At 27.8% G+C, this 16,498-nt stretch overlaps 1 protein-coding gene and 1 long non-coding RNA gene across 2 annotated transcripts; one reads left to right on the forward strand and one right to left on the reverse strand.

Moving 5' to 3' along the window:
- The first annotated feature begins 1,387 nt into the window (after positions 1–1,387).
- Positions 1,388–15,193, forward strand: LOC135923716 (uncharacterized). The gene is made up of 12 exons (XM_065458623.1): positions 1,388–1,405; positions 1,817–2,004; positions 2,944–3,201; positions 8,303–8,396; positions 8,608–8,790; positions 8,854–8,946; positions 11,296–11,367; positions 11,648–11,810; positions 11,883–12,024; positions 12,331–14,629; positions 14,881–14,975; positions 15,076–15,193. The coding sequence occupies exons 2-12, from the start codon at positions 1,846–1,848 to the stop codon at positions 15,130–15,132; spliced, it is 3,615 nt and encodes a 1,204-aa protein (XP_065314695.1). The 5' UTR covers positions 1,388–1,405; positions 1,817–1,845; the 3' UTR covers positions 15,133–15,193.
- A 281-nt stretch (positions 15,194–15,474) lies between these two features.
- Positions 15,475–16,094, reverse strand: LOC135923301 (uncharacterized). The gene is made up of 3 exons (XR_010571179.1): positions 15,970–16,094; positions 15,797–15,920; positions 15,475–15,529 (listed from the first exon to the last, which is right to left on the reverse strand). It is a non-coding gene; the product is annotated as an uncharacterized LOC135923301 (long non-coding RNA).
- Positions 16,095–16,498: the final 404 nt, after the last annotated feature.

Genomic DNA, 16,498 nt, shown 5'->3' on the forward strand with positions numbered 1-16,498 from the left:
CATATAAATTTCCAATTTTCCCATATATAAATGTGAAAAAATGGCAATTATGTATATTAATTATTATTATATATAGAAGATAATAAAACAAAATTATGTAAATTATATTTTAAAAAAAGAAAATTTAAATATTAAAATATTAATTTTAAAAAAAAGGAAAATGAAATTTATTATATTCAAAAATGGAAAATTATATTAAAGAGAAAATACCGCTATATTGATATATTAGGTAGCTTAAAAATTCTAATCCTTTCATCTAAAACTACGCATCATCTCTTACATTCTGGGTTAGAGCACTTCAGATTCTATTTTTTCCTTCCGAAATTTTTAATCTAAATATATACATTTTAAGCCTTTAATATGAAGGTTAGTAACTTTTTTGCTTTGTCCTTATCAGAATTATCATTATTTTTTGTTATAGAAAAAGAAATAATCATTTCTCTATATATTTTTTAAAATTCTTCATGCCCACGGGAACATTTTTTAAATTATTAGACCGGACCTTGTTTTGAGTGGACTTGCGGGGCTTAACCCATGACACCCTAAGAATCTCGTTTTAGGCTAACGCTGCTAGACATAGCTGATTAAACAGAGTGATATATTCGAATATTTTCTAGCTCTCAAACATATTATTAATTCAAAATTTTCTAGGCATTTTAAAATTGGGTTATCATGGTCAGACCTGCACACCTTTAAACGATCCACAAAAATTAATATTAAATTTACTATGGGTCATACTGCGCTACTTTTTTCAGAGACCCGATGCATGCAGACGCTTATTAAACCCCAGGTAGGCCAGGCATTAAGCCATTCCTTAAAATAAAACTCCAACAGGGCTTTAAATTTTTTTAAATCCGTGAATGGGGCAGGTTTTCATCTTTTTGAAATCTTAGGTATTTCATTTTTTCATTTGTATTAATTCAAATTTTTTTTAAAAATAAAATATAATATTTTAAATATAAATAATTTAAATAAAAATATTTCCCTCTATATTTATTGTTAATAAACATTTTACATAATAATTATTAAACATTTGATTTGATCCATATAAAAATTTTCTTTTTAAAAATAAAGTTAATGCGTTTAGCACACAAAATAATTATGTTTAAAAAAAATTATATATAGTAATTAATGTATTTAATATGTAGGAAGATTTTTACATTTTAACGACTTTTATATATAAAAATTAGGCTTATAATAATAATTAATACGCGAAATTATAAACAAGAAAAAAATAAAATTAAAAAAGAAAAACAAACCTGCCCGAATTCACATTTTAAGCACCGCAACTCATGAAATGATTCCTTTAAAAAAAAAAAATTATATTCTTTATAGGATCTATCATTTATGGGTCTATGCGAGGAAGATAAAAATTGGAAAAGTTTCTCAAAAATTAATCTTTCATGTAATCATTTAAATTTTTTCTTTAATTTTACAATGATCATTCAATTCCTAGTCAGGATTAACCCATCTCCCCCCCCCCCTCTTCCAATTTTACAATTCCCTATTTTTATTTTTATTTTTAAAAAAAATAAAATAAATAAATAAAAAGTAAAAAAAAAATCTTCCTTTTTTTCACAGAAAATAATTTTTTATATAAATAATTATTAAAGTAAATTATCTTTTTTTTTCTTCAGTTAAACTTAGATTTTTTTTTTCTTATGTGAATTAGGTAATCCAAAAAAAAAATTTTTTTTGCATTCCATTTCCGTAAATAGTTAAAAAAATCAAAAATATGACATTTTCTACTACAACCTTTTTATCTCCTCCCGAAAAATAAAAAAATTACGTATCATTTTTTTTTTAAAAAAAAAAGAAGAAGGGTTTTCGTGAGAGAAAATATCGATGAAAGATCCAAACAATATTTTAGGATCCATTCCTACTCCTTCATACGTGTCAGATATCGTGAAGAAAATTTCTCGTCAAGAATCCGTCGATAATTTATGGGAACCTCCCGATCCTCCAAGCGAGCGTGTGCGTGGAGGAATCATCCCGATTTCTAAGGTAAAATTCTCTTAGATTTTTAGATAATTTTTGATATCCTTAGAAGCATTGGCATTAAAGGCGGAGGGGTGGGGGTGGCTTACTTAACAACCCTAAATTAAACAAAATTTTACATGTTTTATAAATTTAAACGCCAAAATTTATTTTTATATGTATCTTAAGTAAATCATCAAAAAAAGAGTAGCTTATTAAGTAACCCTAAATGTTTAGAACAACTGTTTTGAAAACTTTTATAATGCGATTAATGTGTTAAGATACCAAATTATCCTAAGAATTTTAGTTTAAAAAAGAAAGTTTTATCCAAATATTAATTATAATTTACCATCAATTTTATCGCTTTATAAAATTAAAACAGTTCTAGACATGTACATCAAAATAAATTTTGTCTTGGACAGGCACCACCAAACCTCTAGCGAAAACCCTGAATTTTTTTTTGCGATTCCTAGAAAAACATCATTCTATTTAATTTGTTAGAATTTTTTTTTAAAATCCAAATATTGGCACGAATTTTAACTTGAATCCAGTCCAGTTTTTTTATAAATAATAAACCCCGCCCCGACAAGTTGATTGACATTATTTACTCATTAAGTTCTAACTGTCATAACGAAAAACTTTCAGGATCTAATTCAAGCTCCGTGAAGTTGGCCGAACATTTGGAGGCACTAACGATGAATATGTCATTTTTTAGTGCTTCGTGATTGCTTATTAGTGCTTCAATCCGTATAGTAGCCGAATTTAAGAAAAAAAAATTATAAGCAAAAATAAAAATTTGTACCAACTTCACGCTTAAAAGTTGATTGAAAGCACTAACGATGAAACTTATATCATTCTTAAGTGCTTAGTTAGTATCTAATTCAGCGTTATATAGGAGGATTTATTTGAATTAATTTCTATTCTTGTGTAAAGAAATGGTATACAATATTATAAAAATTCTTAAAGATTAAGGTTTATGTAAAATTGTACCGACAAGGAGAAAATAAGAATAATGATGCCAGTGATTCGTTCATCTCATCATGCACCGCGAGCAATAAAATCTCATTAAAATTTATCGAACATTTGAACGATTCCGTCATCAACGATGATTGGTTGGATGATGATAATAACGCAGAGGTATTGGATCTAAAGGCGAGATTTAGATCTCTGAATAAATCTCCGACTTACTCCTTTGATTACGTTTTCTCCCCCGGCTCCATCAAGGTTTAAATTTAAACACAAAACAAAGAAAAATATAAAAAACTAATTTTAAGAAAAGCATAATTGGGTTCCTAAAGGGGAACCATTGTTAAATTTAGTAATGTTTATTTGTATGTTCTGCCTACGAGTAATTCCTTAGGTTCGAACGTTTGCCCTCAATTGCATCATAAGTTAAGGTAGACATCAACGACACTATTCAATAAATAAATTATTAAGCCTCCTTTTAAAAAAAGTTCGTATACCTAATATCTTAGAACCCTGCAACCTCTCAACAGATGGCGGCCTAAGATCAGATGACCACTATCCCCTGGGCTATGAGCAAATTCCTTATTTGGGATTATATACGTGTCGCATCCTTCCCAACCAAAATAAATAGTCTCTACTTACTCAAGCAGAAATTTTTAAAAAATAAGCAATTACAAAAGCCTCAGTATTTTTATATTCTCACCAATTGCAATGTCTACCAATACCCTGTTCTCTCCTATAACTCAGTTTAAAAAAAAAATTTAGCTCACAAAATTAAATTGCAGACATCCGAACCTAGGGAATTCCTATTCCTTAGGCAGAGCACACAAATAAATATTTTTAAATTTAACTATTGTTCTTAAAATTATTTTTTTTTTTAAGTTTATAATTATAAAATTTAAAAAAAAAAACAAAGTTAGATTTGATAGATAAGGAAGATGGAAAGAAAGAAAAGAGAGAATAATTAGATGAAGTGGAAAGAATTATTTTAAATAATATACATTTAATGTTTTCCTGATAAACATGTATAAAAGATCTGATATGACCATTAGTAGTGACGCAAAATTGCCCCATTTGAGCCGATTTTTAGTCAAAAATTTTGCCTAAGCCTCGAGATTTCGTTATAAATATATGCCCAAATCTTTGGTGCCATCTATGAGCAAAATTTTCAGGCTTTTCTAATATTTTCCTCAATAATGAGATAGCCGTTCATATGGAACGATTTTGCATCAATAACTGTTGAGAGTTTAGGGTTAAATATAAAATTTAGCTTATTATATTAAAAAGATGAGGAACGGTAATGAAATATTTTTGTTAGTAATTTGACACTGAAGGGAAAAAGGGGGGGGGGGATTATATAAAACAAATCTTTTTATAATAATGAATACTAATAAAAAAAAAAAATTTTTTTAAAGTTTCCATCCATCTATTTTGGAAAATGGAAACACTGCTTGCATCTGCAAATCGCAATGTAATTTTACAATTAATGTTTTTAATATAGAATATAAAAGTTTTATTTATTCTTTTTACGATCAGCCAACTTATAACATTTATATTTTATTTTATGATGATTATAATAAAGGTTTTGCTATTGAAATTGGATATGTTATTCTTACTTATTATACATACATTTAAAACAAAAAAGTCTTTAAAAAAAGGGAAAAATATTTGAATATCGAGAAAAATTTATCAATATTTTTAATTTTACATTTTAAAAAGATAAATGAAATTAATAAATGAGGTTGTTTTTTTAAAAAAAAAATTAATTAATCTGTTTTTGATAATTGAAATTTTTTAAATCTTTTTTAGTTTATAAATTTTATAATATTTAAAAAAAATATATAAATCATGAAAGTAAAAAAAAAACCCTGGCAATAATAAACTCTGCTCTGGCTCGAGTCACCTTTACCCCTGTATAAAATACCCCATTATAGAATATTCTCTAAGCCTCGAAATTTGGCAAATGGATTCTATAAGCTACATTTCGTGACTTACAATTATATTATTTTAGCTATAAATCTCAGTCGGGTGGTCATATTTTTAAAAGCGAAACAACATAATCTGTTTGTTTAAAAAAAATGATAAGGGGGGTATAAGGTGATTGATAACTTTATTATTCTTATTTCTAAATTTAAATAAATGAATAATTGGTTAATTTTTTTTTAAAGGTTTGGCGTAGAATTAAAGTTTCGAGTTATATCTATATTTTTATTTTTTTTTTAAAATCCAAACTATCCATAATTTGGTATAGCAGACTCAGTTGTCACCTTTAGTTTTTTTTTGTTAAATGGCTCTATTTTTCTCCTGGAGATTTCGCTAATAGATGTCCAAAAACCTTTATGTCCATCTATGAGCAAAATCTTCAGGGTTTGATATTTTTCTAAAATGGGCTCAAATCGTGCCGTTTAACAACACTAGTCGAATTAATAGATTTGTTAAAAAAAATGAATATTGATTTTAAAACCGTTAATTTTATTAATATTCTCTTCATTTTATATTCTTTAATTTTTTGTTTATAATAGTAAATTTAAATAAATATATAATTTATATTTTCATATATATATAATATAATATAATAAATATTAAAAAAAAGGGACAAATATTTTCTTCTTCTTAAATGGGCACCTCTGAGACCAATTATATTTTACATTTTTATATATTTTTAAAATAAAAAGAAAAGAAAATATAAAAATTTTTTAAAAAAATATGATAAGATTTTTTATGTTAATAACAATTATGAATATCTTTGGGAATGGACATATTCCATTAATTATGCTCTCTCAAGCGAGAAATTAAGAATTAATTCTTTTTTTATTTTTGAGATTTATTAGGCAAAGAAAAATAGAAGGAAAATATAATAATTATTAAATTAAAATATATCAAAATATTTATTTAAGGCGGAGGGGACAAAAAAAAACTTTTGAAGTGAAATTTTACCGTATAATTTATAAAAATGTCAATTATATTATACTTATGAAATGACTAAATTTTTTTAAAAAAAATGATATAATAATTAAATTTTAAATATTTTTTGGACGTTTTTTATAATTGTTTTTAAAAAAGAATATACTTATTTTGAATATATTTTTTTATTTTTTTTAAAAAAAATTTGATTTTAATGAGCGCATAATATTTATGCTTATTGTATAATCATTATTAGGGTTGTTAACCGGCCCGGCTCGATTTAAGCCGATTTTTAAAAACGGTTTTACTCAAATATTTTAGCCAGAAAAATATTGTCTAAGACCTCGAGATTTCGTTAACAGATGTTCAAACCTTTGTGCCACCTCTGAGCAAAATCTTAAGGCTTGCATAACATTTTTCCTAATAAAATATTGAGTTAGCCGTTTTTTAAAAATCGGCTCAAAATGAGTCGTTTAACAACACTAATTATTATCCTAAAATGTTTAAACTCCCAAATTATGTCAAATTTTATTACTTGTTTTTTTTTGCAAGATTATTTAAATGAAAACCATTTATTTCATTTTATTTACGCTAAAACGAGTGGCTAACGCAACGTAATCTCTTTGGTACAAAGCATATGAGAGCTAGCGAAGCTAACGTTGGGTTATCAATGATGTTTTTAAAAAAGGTATAAAAAATCGAAGTAGAAACAGATTAAGATTTATACAGGCTTGCCCGGTTCGTGACCCGAATTTCCTATTCTTCCTTTTTTTTGTCCTGATTGAAATATCACAATTTAAAAAAAAATAGGGAGACGGGAAATATTAACTGAAAAGAATGATAATCTTATGATGGAAAATCCTATGAGATTGGAAATTAGGGATTTCAGGATTTCTATCTGCAGTATTTGTCGATGGAGAGATTAAATAGATAAACATCGTTAAAAATATTAAAGTTATTGCCAAAAAAATATAATAATTATATATACATATTTTGAGTTTGAGATTTCATTTATACCTCTATATCCTAGTGTTGTAACACAATAATATTTTATTAGGAAAAATATTATGCAAGCCTTAAGATTTTGCTCATAGGTGGCACAAAGGTTTGAACATCTATTAACGAAATCTCGAGGCTTAGACAATATTTTTCTGGCTCAAATATTGAGTTAGCCTTTTTTACAAAACGTCTTAAATCGAGCCGTTTAACAACACTAATAACAACTATAATATTTTTTTTTAAATTCAATCCACGGGGCATACCTAAATCTTAAAGAATTTTCCCCCGACAAATTCCGATTATATTTTTCATCTCCACTTTTATTTTAATCTTGTAAATTATATTCCCTTTCCATTCGTTACTAATAGTAATATAATTACATAATTACCGTGACTCATCTTAAAAAAATAGTAATGTTTAGAAGAGGGGGGGGGGGGTGAAAATTTTAACTGAGAAGATATATCAATTGTTGATTTGATTTTTACTAATTTAAAATTATTTTTTTATATACAGATAATATATTATGTATGATGATATAAATATAATTGAAATAAATGATAGGCTGAATATATGATTTTTTTATCATAATAGAAAAATGATTTTTCCAGTTAATTATCCAAGAAAATAATATTAGTATTGATATCTTAAGGTTGTCGGGACACTTTAAGCCGCCATAACCCTGTATTCGCAGTGAACACGACGCTTGCGAAGTATATAAAATATGATTACATTAATTTTTGTATACTTAGTCGCGAATTCGCGTTAACTGTGAGTTGCAGGGTAAGGCCTCATTTATAGTGACAAAGATAGTAGTTCTAATCATGCGGTGATCATCGCTAAAGGATGCCATAACTGTATTATTAAATTTAATCGGTGTGATGCCACGTGGAGCTATAGACCCTACTCTTTCCACAAATTTTTTTCAAAAATAATAAATTTAAATTTAGGCACCATGTTTTAGCCATTTTTTATAACCTCTAGTTAAGTTACGTTCATTACGGCAAAATTAAGCTTTTTTTAGACTTGTGACATGAACTTTAATCTCAATTTTTTTTATTATTTGGATTAAATATACGTCCTCAGAGCTGCTGGGAATGGAGACGTAAATTGTATACTTTTTAAAATCAGGACCAGGGCTTAAAAATTACGCATCCAATCCTGCGCTTATCTAAATATATATTTTTTTTAAATACATACTCGGGCCGCGTCGTTCAGACCTTTTTTAAAAAAATATATATGTTATAACCAGTTGGAAAATGATATATAAAAGGTCATTTAACCAATTCATTATCTTGCATTTATAAAATATAAGCCAAAAATGATATAAAAATCTAAGTCGAACCGAACCTATCGGCTCATAATTGTGTGGTCAAATATAAAAGATTTTATAATAGTAATAAGAATTTGATTTCGTAATTTTAATTTTTTCACAAAAAAAAATAACAATCTCATTTAGACCGAAAATGCTTTTCATATTTTGAAAGATATAATTCCCGACTTTTTCGATGGCAAATCTTCCACCATTGTAGTCAGCGGTACCTCGGACCAAGGTTAGATTATATATTATTATATTTCTTTAAAGAAAGAAGGAAAAAAGGAAAAAAAAGAATGAAAGGAAAGAAGGAAAGGAAAGAAAGAAAGAAGGAAAGAAAGTGTTTTACTATATACAGTCTTCAAAAAAAAGTGATTAATTCTTTTCTTATGTTTTGTTCTATTTTTTTAAAAAAATTAAAGTTTTTTTATATTTTGTTTTCTAAACAGAAATATTGGATTCCCTGATAGGCAGATTTGGAGCTCACGAAACCGGACTATTGACGGGTGCGATATATTTGACTTCCAAAGTAATCGATTCGATCGGATATAAAAAAGAATCCGAACTACCTCATTTCGAATTGACTTTTTCTAAGTCCTTGATCCCGTTAGCTCAATCGAATACAAACGAAAGTATATATATATTTATATAATTATATATAAACCTTAAATTATATGAATATTATATATTTTAAGTTGTTGCGCCTATCCAATTTTCGATCGTTCTTAATCACCGTGCCTCTTCCCTATTAGTCGATACACTTAAAAACGAATACCTCACTCATTCAAGTATATTATTTGAAACAAATACCTCATGTTAATGCCCTTATTTTTTGTAATTTGTGACGGTTTAATATATTATACCCAACTAAAACGAACTCATATCTAGTAGCGTCCTAATTAGAGAAAGAAAAATTTGAAGCCCACAAGTCTAGCTTTATATTTACCTCTTTCCACAAAATCTGAAAAATAACCCCGCTTATGTTATGCACTTATTTTTTGAAATTTGTAACGGTTTAATATATTATACCCGACTAAAACGAACTCATATCTAGTAGCGTCCTAATGAGAGAAAGAAAAATTTGAAGCCAACAAGGCTAGCTCTAGATTTACCTTTAATTACATAAAATCTGAAAGATATAGAAATCAAGGCGCCTTCTACACCCCTCCCCCCCCCATCATTTATGTAGACATTTATATTATAATGATATATTTTTTAAAACTATAAAATATCGACATTAAATCACTTTCACATTATTACTTTTTCTTTATTTTCGCCAATAAGCAATTTTTTTTTTCTTCTTTCTATTTTTCCCCAAAGATTATAAGATTGCATTTTGCTAATATAATATATATATATTTTAAAAAAAATAAAATATTATCATAAAATTATTTGAATTTATCGCGAATATGATCTAGACCATGGACATGACATTAATTTTTATTATATTTGATATTCGTAATAAGATTATGGGGCGAAATTTAAAAGAAGAAATTAAAAAATCTTGATTTGTAATTTTTGTTCGAAAAGCATATTATGTCTAAAAACAAAATATTTTTCAAAAGATTATAAATTTAGATATAAATTATATTTAATATTTTGAAAAAAATAAATAAGGATTTGTTTGAATAAAAAATAAAATTATCTAATCATTAATATTAAACTGATAAAAATTTGTTCTTTGTAAAACTTGATTAGTATGAATTTATCGATATCGATTAAAATACAAATTATCTTGTCCTTTAATAACTTGATTAATATGAAAATATATCGATTAAAATATAACTTGTCTTGTCCTTTAATGGTAGCCTCCCTCAAATTTTTGTTTTGAAAATAAATATCAAAAATATAAAATTTTTCCAGCAATACTCTCTTTTTTTTTTGGTTTTTTTATGATTACACATTAATTTTTTGCCAATATAAAATAATCTTTTTTTTGATCATCAAAATATTTTAATTATATATATTGGGTAAAATTGTAATAATGTATTTTGATTTTCAAAGTAAAAATTTATTTTCGAAGTTTGTGTATATAAAATGTAAAAAAAAGGCGAAATATTTTATTTTGGAGGACCTTTGTAAACTGATATCAATAATCTGTGATTTCCTGCAGGCGAAATTTCGAGGCTTAGGTAAATATATTTTGGCTAAAATAACGAATTTATTTCATCAACGAAAAGAATTAATGAATTAAAAGAGTTGGTGGAGTGGTCTGACTTGGAATCGTGTGAGTTGTTGCTATATGTACCTATCAGGTGGTTATCATTAATACCTGCCATCGTAGAATTTTAAAATTTTACAAAACCCTTAAAAAAATACTTTTTAAATAAAGATTTTAAAAGCTGTCCTAGAACGGGCTTCGGACAGGACCTATTTTTTTAAAAAAAATCGGGTTCGGGCTGGGTCGGGCCTTGTAAATATTTTTTTAATATCTTAAATTTATCAATTTTAATGTTGAATTTTTTATGTAAAATAAAAATATTTGATTTTATTTATAGAAACTAAACGCCATATAACATATATCCTTTATTTTGAGTAATTATACAAATTAATTTCTATATTTAAAAAATTCGGTCCGGGCCGAGCTTGAAAAATTAGGCCCGATGCAGATCACTAGTTTTTAATATATCAACTTGATTTGTGTTTAATATTCTCGATTTGACTACATTGGGGTATGAAATTTGGGGTCGGGGCTTGCAAAGAATATAATGCCCGGCGGTCTTAATTAAAAGAAATATTCCCAAAGCCTAACTATGTTAAACCTGCTATTATGATCATTCATTCATAAATACGATTCTCTCCCCTCCCTTTCCTACATTTTGTGTTTATTGCTATAAGAAAATCATGAAACCTAAATCTTCATCATTATTGGTTATTCATAGGATATATTTCACGGATTTGGAAAAAACCCGTCTGAGCCGGACAACCTTAGTAGGAACCGGTCATAGCTATACAAATTTGAACCGACCGGGTAGGTTCAAATACTGAATTTCAACCGGGCTTGAAAATTTCGTCATTTGCATCGATGATTTAATTTTTTACTATAATATAGTCTCAGTTCTCCGAAATTTGTACAAATAATATATATATTTGTTTATTTTTTAAAAGCATTTTCTATTTTAATATAATGATATTAGATCACTCGCGGACCAATCACCAGCTCTATGTAATAAGTTTGAAAAGGTTTTATCTAGCCGACAAAACGAACAGTAAATATTCTAACATAATAAATATTAACCTGCATGCCCATACCGAAATCCGTCCCGAATAGGCTCGATATAAATGGTGTAATTTTAAGAATTATGGCCGCGCAAATACGCGCTTGAACCATAAAAATATGAGTTTAAAAAAACCGGACAATTTTTTTTAAAAAATCCGAGTCGAATCAGACAACATGCTAAAAGCGGTTTAAAATATTATATATAGTTTTCTCGCTGATTCAAATTTTATTTTAAATGATAAAATTATTTAATTTATGTATTTAATTAGATAGTAAAATATACAGTAGAATCAACGTACTTTGTTTGGCCAATAACCAAAGTTACGATAAATATCTTCGACCTAATGGCCGCGATATTAAGAGATACCTTGAACTAAGAGATGTTATATATTCTCTATTGGATCTGCCTCGAGATGATTCCTATCATAACCAGTATAAATATAAAAAAAATTTTTACCCATAATTATCTTATCTTATTTTTTTTTGAAATAAAATTGTATACAGGGATTTTCGAAATTACGATCAAATTAAAAATTCAGCAATAAATATTATTAGCCATGTTAACAACACTCAAGATGAATACGTATACAATCATTTAATTTTAAAAATGTTGTCGGATATTTATACGAACAAGGAATCCAAACAGGTTTAAAGAAAATAGGGATTCAATCTTTAATTTAAATAAATAATACCGGGTTCTAAACCAAACCCTGACCTCTGGATCCGGGACTCATAGAACCGTTAACCGATAACATTTCTATTTATAAAATCAAACCCGATTCTTCTTTTATTCGATCAATAGTTTAAATAGATAATAATAATTTATATTTATACCGGACCCCTTTGGTCGGCCTATTTGGTGAACCCAAATTTTTTTTAAAAAATACAAACCTGAACTCTTACCGAACGTAGGGTCCAGAACCCTGAATTAATATTTTTTTTTAATATTTAGATCCGTTATTTTAATAAAATGGGATCTCCATTGCTCAAGGAAAAATCAAATAAAAGATATCCGTTTCACCATTATTTTGACGATTTTAATTCCAGCACCGAAGAATCCTACCCGACCGTTATATACTTATCGAAAAACTCGCGCAAATATCATGCCGACAATTACGATAATCTGGACAAGTTACTGCCGATTCAATTAAACAAATCCAAGAATAATATATACCTCACTAATCGGGAGAAAAATCAAAACGTTAGACCGGGTTTATTGGTGGAAGGGAATAAAAAGTATTTTAGCCATGATTCTCTGGAAAGTAACGGCAGCGAAACGTACTATTACAACAACAAAGTTATAATAAAACCGGGCAAGGCGCCCCTCCGCGATATATCTAGCCGGAAAAAATTTGTCAAGGATAAGCCTCTGCATTGCTTATCCTCTACGCCACCTCCCAGAAACAAAAAATATTCCTTCAAAGTCGACGGTAGTTTTGACAGAGGTCAAATGTACAGCAGTTTAAATCGCAAGCACGTAAAAATGAGGGAGTCTAAGCACTTTACAAGGCCTCACCAAGAATCCGTAGAACGGAAGCAGCTGGATAATATTAACGGTTTTATGGATATTATTAAAGATTCAAACGAACTCCAGGGTCCCTTTAAATTGAGCACGGCGCCTAATTTGAAAGAAACTTGGATTGACGGGCCGTATTCCCCGGATTTTTTAAAGAATATACAAAATAAAGTTGCCATGAATAAAAATTCCAATATCAACTCGTTCCCAGTTAATGAAAGTAATAATACGTTTGTGGCCAAAGTATGCGAGCTTACTGATAATCCATCTATCGGTCAACGCAGAACGAGTAAATTAAAAAAATTCACTTCTACGAATTGTGATTCACTTTTGCAGGTTATTTCGCGATCCAACATGATTTTACCAAATGTCACGTCATCACTAGACACCCAAAATTTAATGCTTAAACATTCGAACAAAACGGATTTGGAAATAAATATAAAAGAGTTGCAAGTCATAGGGGACGAATTGAACAACATTTTCAAGAAACACGAAGATTTAGAAAATGTATTTATGAGCGAAAGCGCTGAAGACACAATGACGGATTTTAATCTTTCCTTCGTTGACATTCCATACCTCTCGGAATCTCTGAACCTAAAGAATAATCACGATAACGTAAAATTCAGTTTTACCAAACCGTGTTTGTATAGTCAACCTCAAAAACATTTGACTTCCGAAACCCTTAGAACCACCTCTCATTCGATTTCTATAAGCGAGTTATCGGCCAAGCATAAACCGGTAATGAAAGTTGATCCTTTTGTCACGTCAACTTATTGTCACATGGGTAAAAGGCATGACAATAGTACAAAAGAATCGGCAGATATTCATAATAGCACATGGGTGAAAGGTGAAAATATAGGCAGATCCAACATATTCGTAGAAAACGATATCTACGCCAATAATCGTCATCGCGACAAAAAAATTTATCTAAACAATAGTATGACAGACATCTCTTATACAACGAAGACGCCCACTCAGAACTATCTGAAAACACGTTATTACGGTCTAGACGATCAGCATCTTACGGAACGACCTCAATGCTCAAATAATCCTCAATTTCACTGTTATAATTTTAATTTTCTACTTGGCGGGCAATCGCAGAAACTTGCTTTACCGCACCGTGACATAGCTTCAACTAAAAATCAAAGTTCCCTTAAATTAAATTTTAAATTTAAAGGGGAGGAATCCGTGAATCGAAACCAGTTGTCAACAAATTGTTTAACACATAGCCTTTCGTGTTCATGTTTTAACAACCTTTTAGGTTTACATCTTACGGCCGATAATCCAAGTCGAGATGACACGACATTGATGATTACATCGAACAAATATAAACCCACGGATATCGAGAACGCCAATCATTTTCTAATCGAACCTCCGAATAATTTTGAATCAAATTTGAGTAGAGAAGATTCGTTAAGATCTCTTTTTAATTTTTACGAAAAAGAAAAAACGACATCCTCTTTGAACTATGAACACATCTCGGAAATGGTGACAGCTCATAATTTACCTAAAGTAAACTCTAGAGAGAACGGAAGCAGTGGTTACGAATCGAGTCCAAACAGGACTAACGTTACCGAATACGAAGTCTGCGCCGGTGAAACGGAAGATAAATATTCTTTATTGGGCACTGATAAATCAAGCCCGGCTTACGATGAAATTCGAGAACAAATACACCCCATTCACCACCACTATGAATCTATTGATAAAATCAAAAATAGGAAAATGATGAATAAAAGTAAATTTTACTAATATTAGTTAGCTTTTTTTATGTGTACTTGTAATTCTAAATTTTTGAAATTTAAGAATAAAGTTATTAAAATTTTTTAAACTTGTATCGAACCGAATAAGACCTGTCATAATATTAATCATGTATTCCTTATGATATATTTGATAATTTGTTTAGTTTTGCCAATGTGAGCTCAATTTAAATAGTGCGTTTAAAGCACTTTAATAACTCAGCTATAATTTTTTTACTGTGAATAATAGACAAAAATCTAAAAGGCCAACCAATAACAGTGGAAGTTATAAGCAAAAACAACGGTGGTGGAATAAATGATGTGATGCACCGACCCGTGCTCAAAGTATCTTATTATGTTTACAAATCTGTTGTTTGTTTTTTATGAATCTGTTTTGTTTTTTTATAAATCTGTTATGTTTTTTAAAATAATTTATTTGATTTAGGATGGCGCAACTTCACCCTATATCAAATCTTCATGGGCAAAACTATTTTGTTGTTAAATTTAAAGCTGAATCAAGATTATTATTTCTCATAAATAATCAATTTATTTGATTTTATAACAAAAGATAAATTATTTATATATTTTATATAATTTTTGTCAATATTTTAGATAATAATAATAGAGTGCAATAAAGATTCATATTTTTTTTTTATTAAAAAAGTAATTTGTTTAAAATATTCTTTATTTCCTAAAATTTATGATTGGAAAAATATTGTGTTTTAGTGTCGAAAAGTTTGAATTGATCCGATTCAACTTTTAGATAATAAAATTAAAATATCATCCTTCCTTTTTATTAGAAAATTTGACAATTTTTCTTTCAAAGTTATCAATTATATTTTGCATCTTTTTAACATTGTTTTCGATTTTCATTTTCTCAACAATTGATTCGTCTAATCCTAAATATAAAAATATATTTACAAAATTAATTAATTAAACATTTTTTTAAAAAAAAATTGCATAACTTTATCGGAATTTGATGAATTTAACAGTTTCAAGATACTTATATATGTATGTATCTTTAATAACTCTAGAAAGTTATCTCCTATAATTAAAGTTAAAGATTACCAATTCTATTCTTATGTTTGAATCTTCTATTTTTAACTATTTGATTTAAAACAGATTTTTAGCATTTGAGCTGAGCATAAAAAAATCGTTTAATATACTTAAATCTTGTTCAGCGATACTTTTATTCAACTTCCTCTTTTCGCATGAAGCTATACTTGATTGACACCGCAGATATTCTAACCTTTCTCTTAAAGAATTGACACATGTATTTGTTATGGCAATCTTAAAAATCAAGTACAATTGATAAAAAAAATATATTAGATAAGTTAACTTTGTCATTTAAGGCACGTATGGCGTGTAGCTTTTTATTGACTTCTTTGCTTTGTTGATCTATATTGTTATTGATTTCGTTTATGATATGAGAAAATTCTATATCTTTGCTTTTAGCCATTTTTATTCTTTTTTTTAAAAAAATATATAAAACAGTCGACTAAGCAGACGATTTTATTTTATACTTTCAACTTTTTTAAAAGACAATAATATACTAAATATAAATTTTTTAAAAAAATAAAATTATAATTAATTGTATTCCACAAAAAAAAACTAAGGTTAGTATATCTTAATATAAATATTTTGGCTTTAATGAAATATCTAATTTATCTAGGAATAAAAAATAAATAAATTTTTATTTTTGAAAAATGATGGGTTTAACTAGAGACATACTTATAGTTCAGGCGAGTTGCCAAGGAAATGGAAACATAATGTTCTCAATTTTATTCTAATGAAATTATGTTAACATTTCTGTGGATGCACTATAGTAAAAAAAAATATAGATTTGTATTTCTAAAAAATGCTATGGA

Source organism: Gordionus sp. m RMFG-2023, chromosome 2, assembly GCF_954871325.1.
Source record: "Gordionus sp. m RMFG-2023 chromosome 2, tfGorSpeb1-WG-v2, whole genome shotgun sequence".
Classification (NCBI taxonomy): Eukaryota; Metazoa; Nematomorpha; class Gordioida; order Chordodea; family Parachordodidae; genus Gordionus; species Gordionus sp. m RMFG-2023.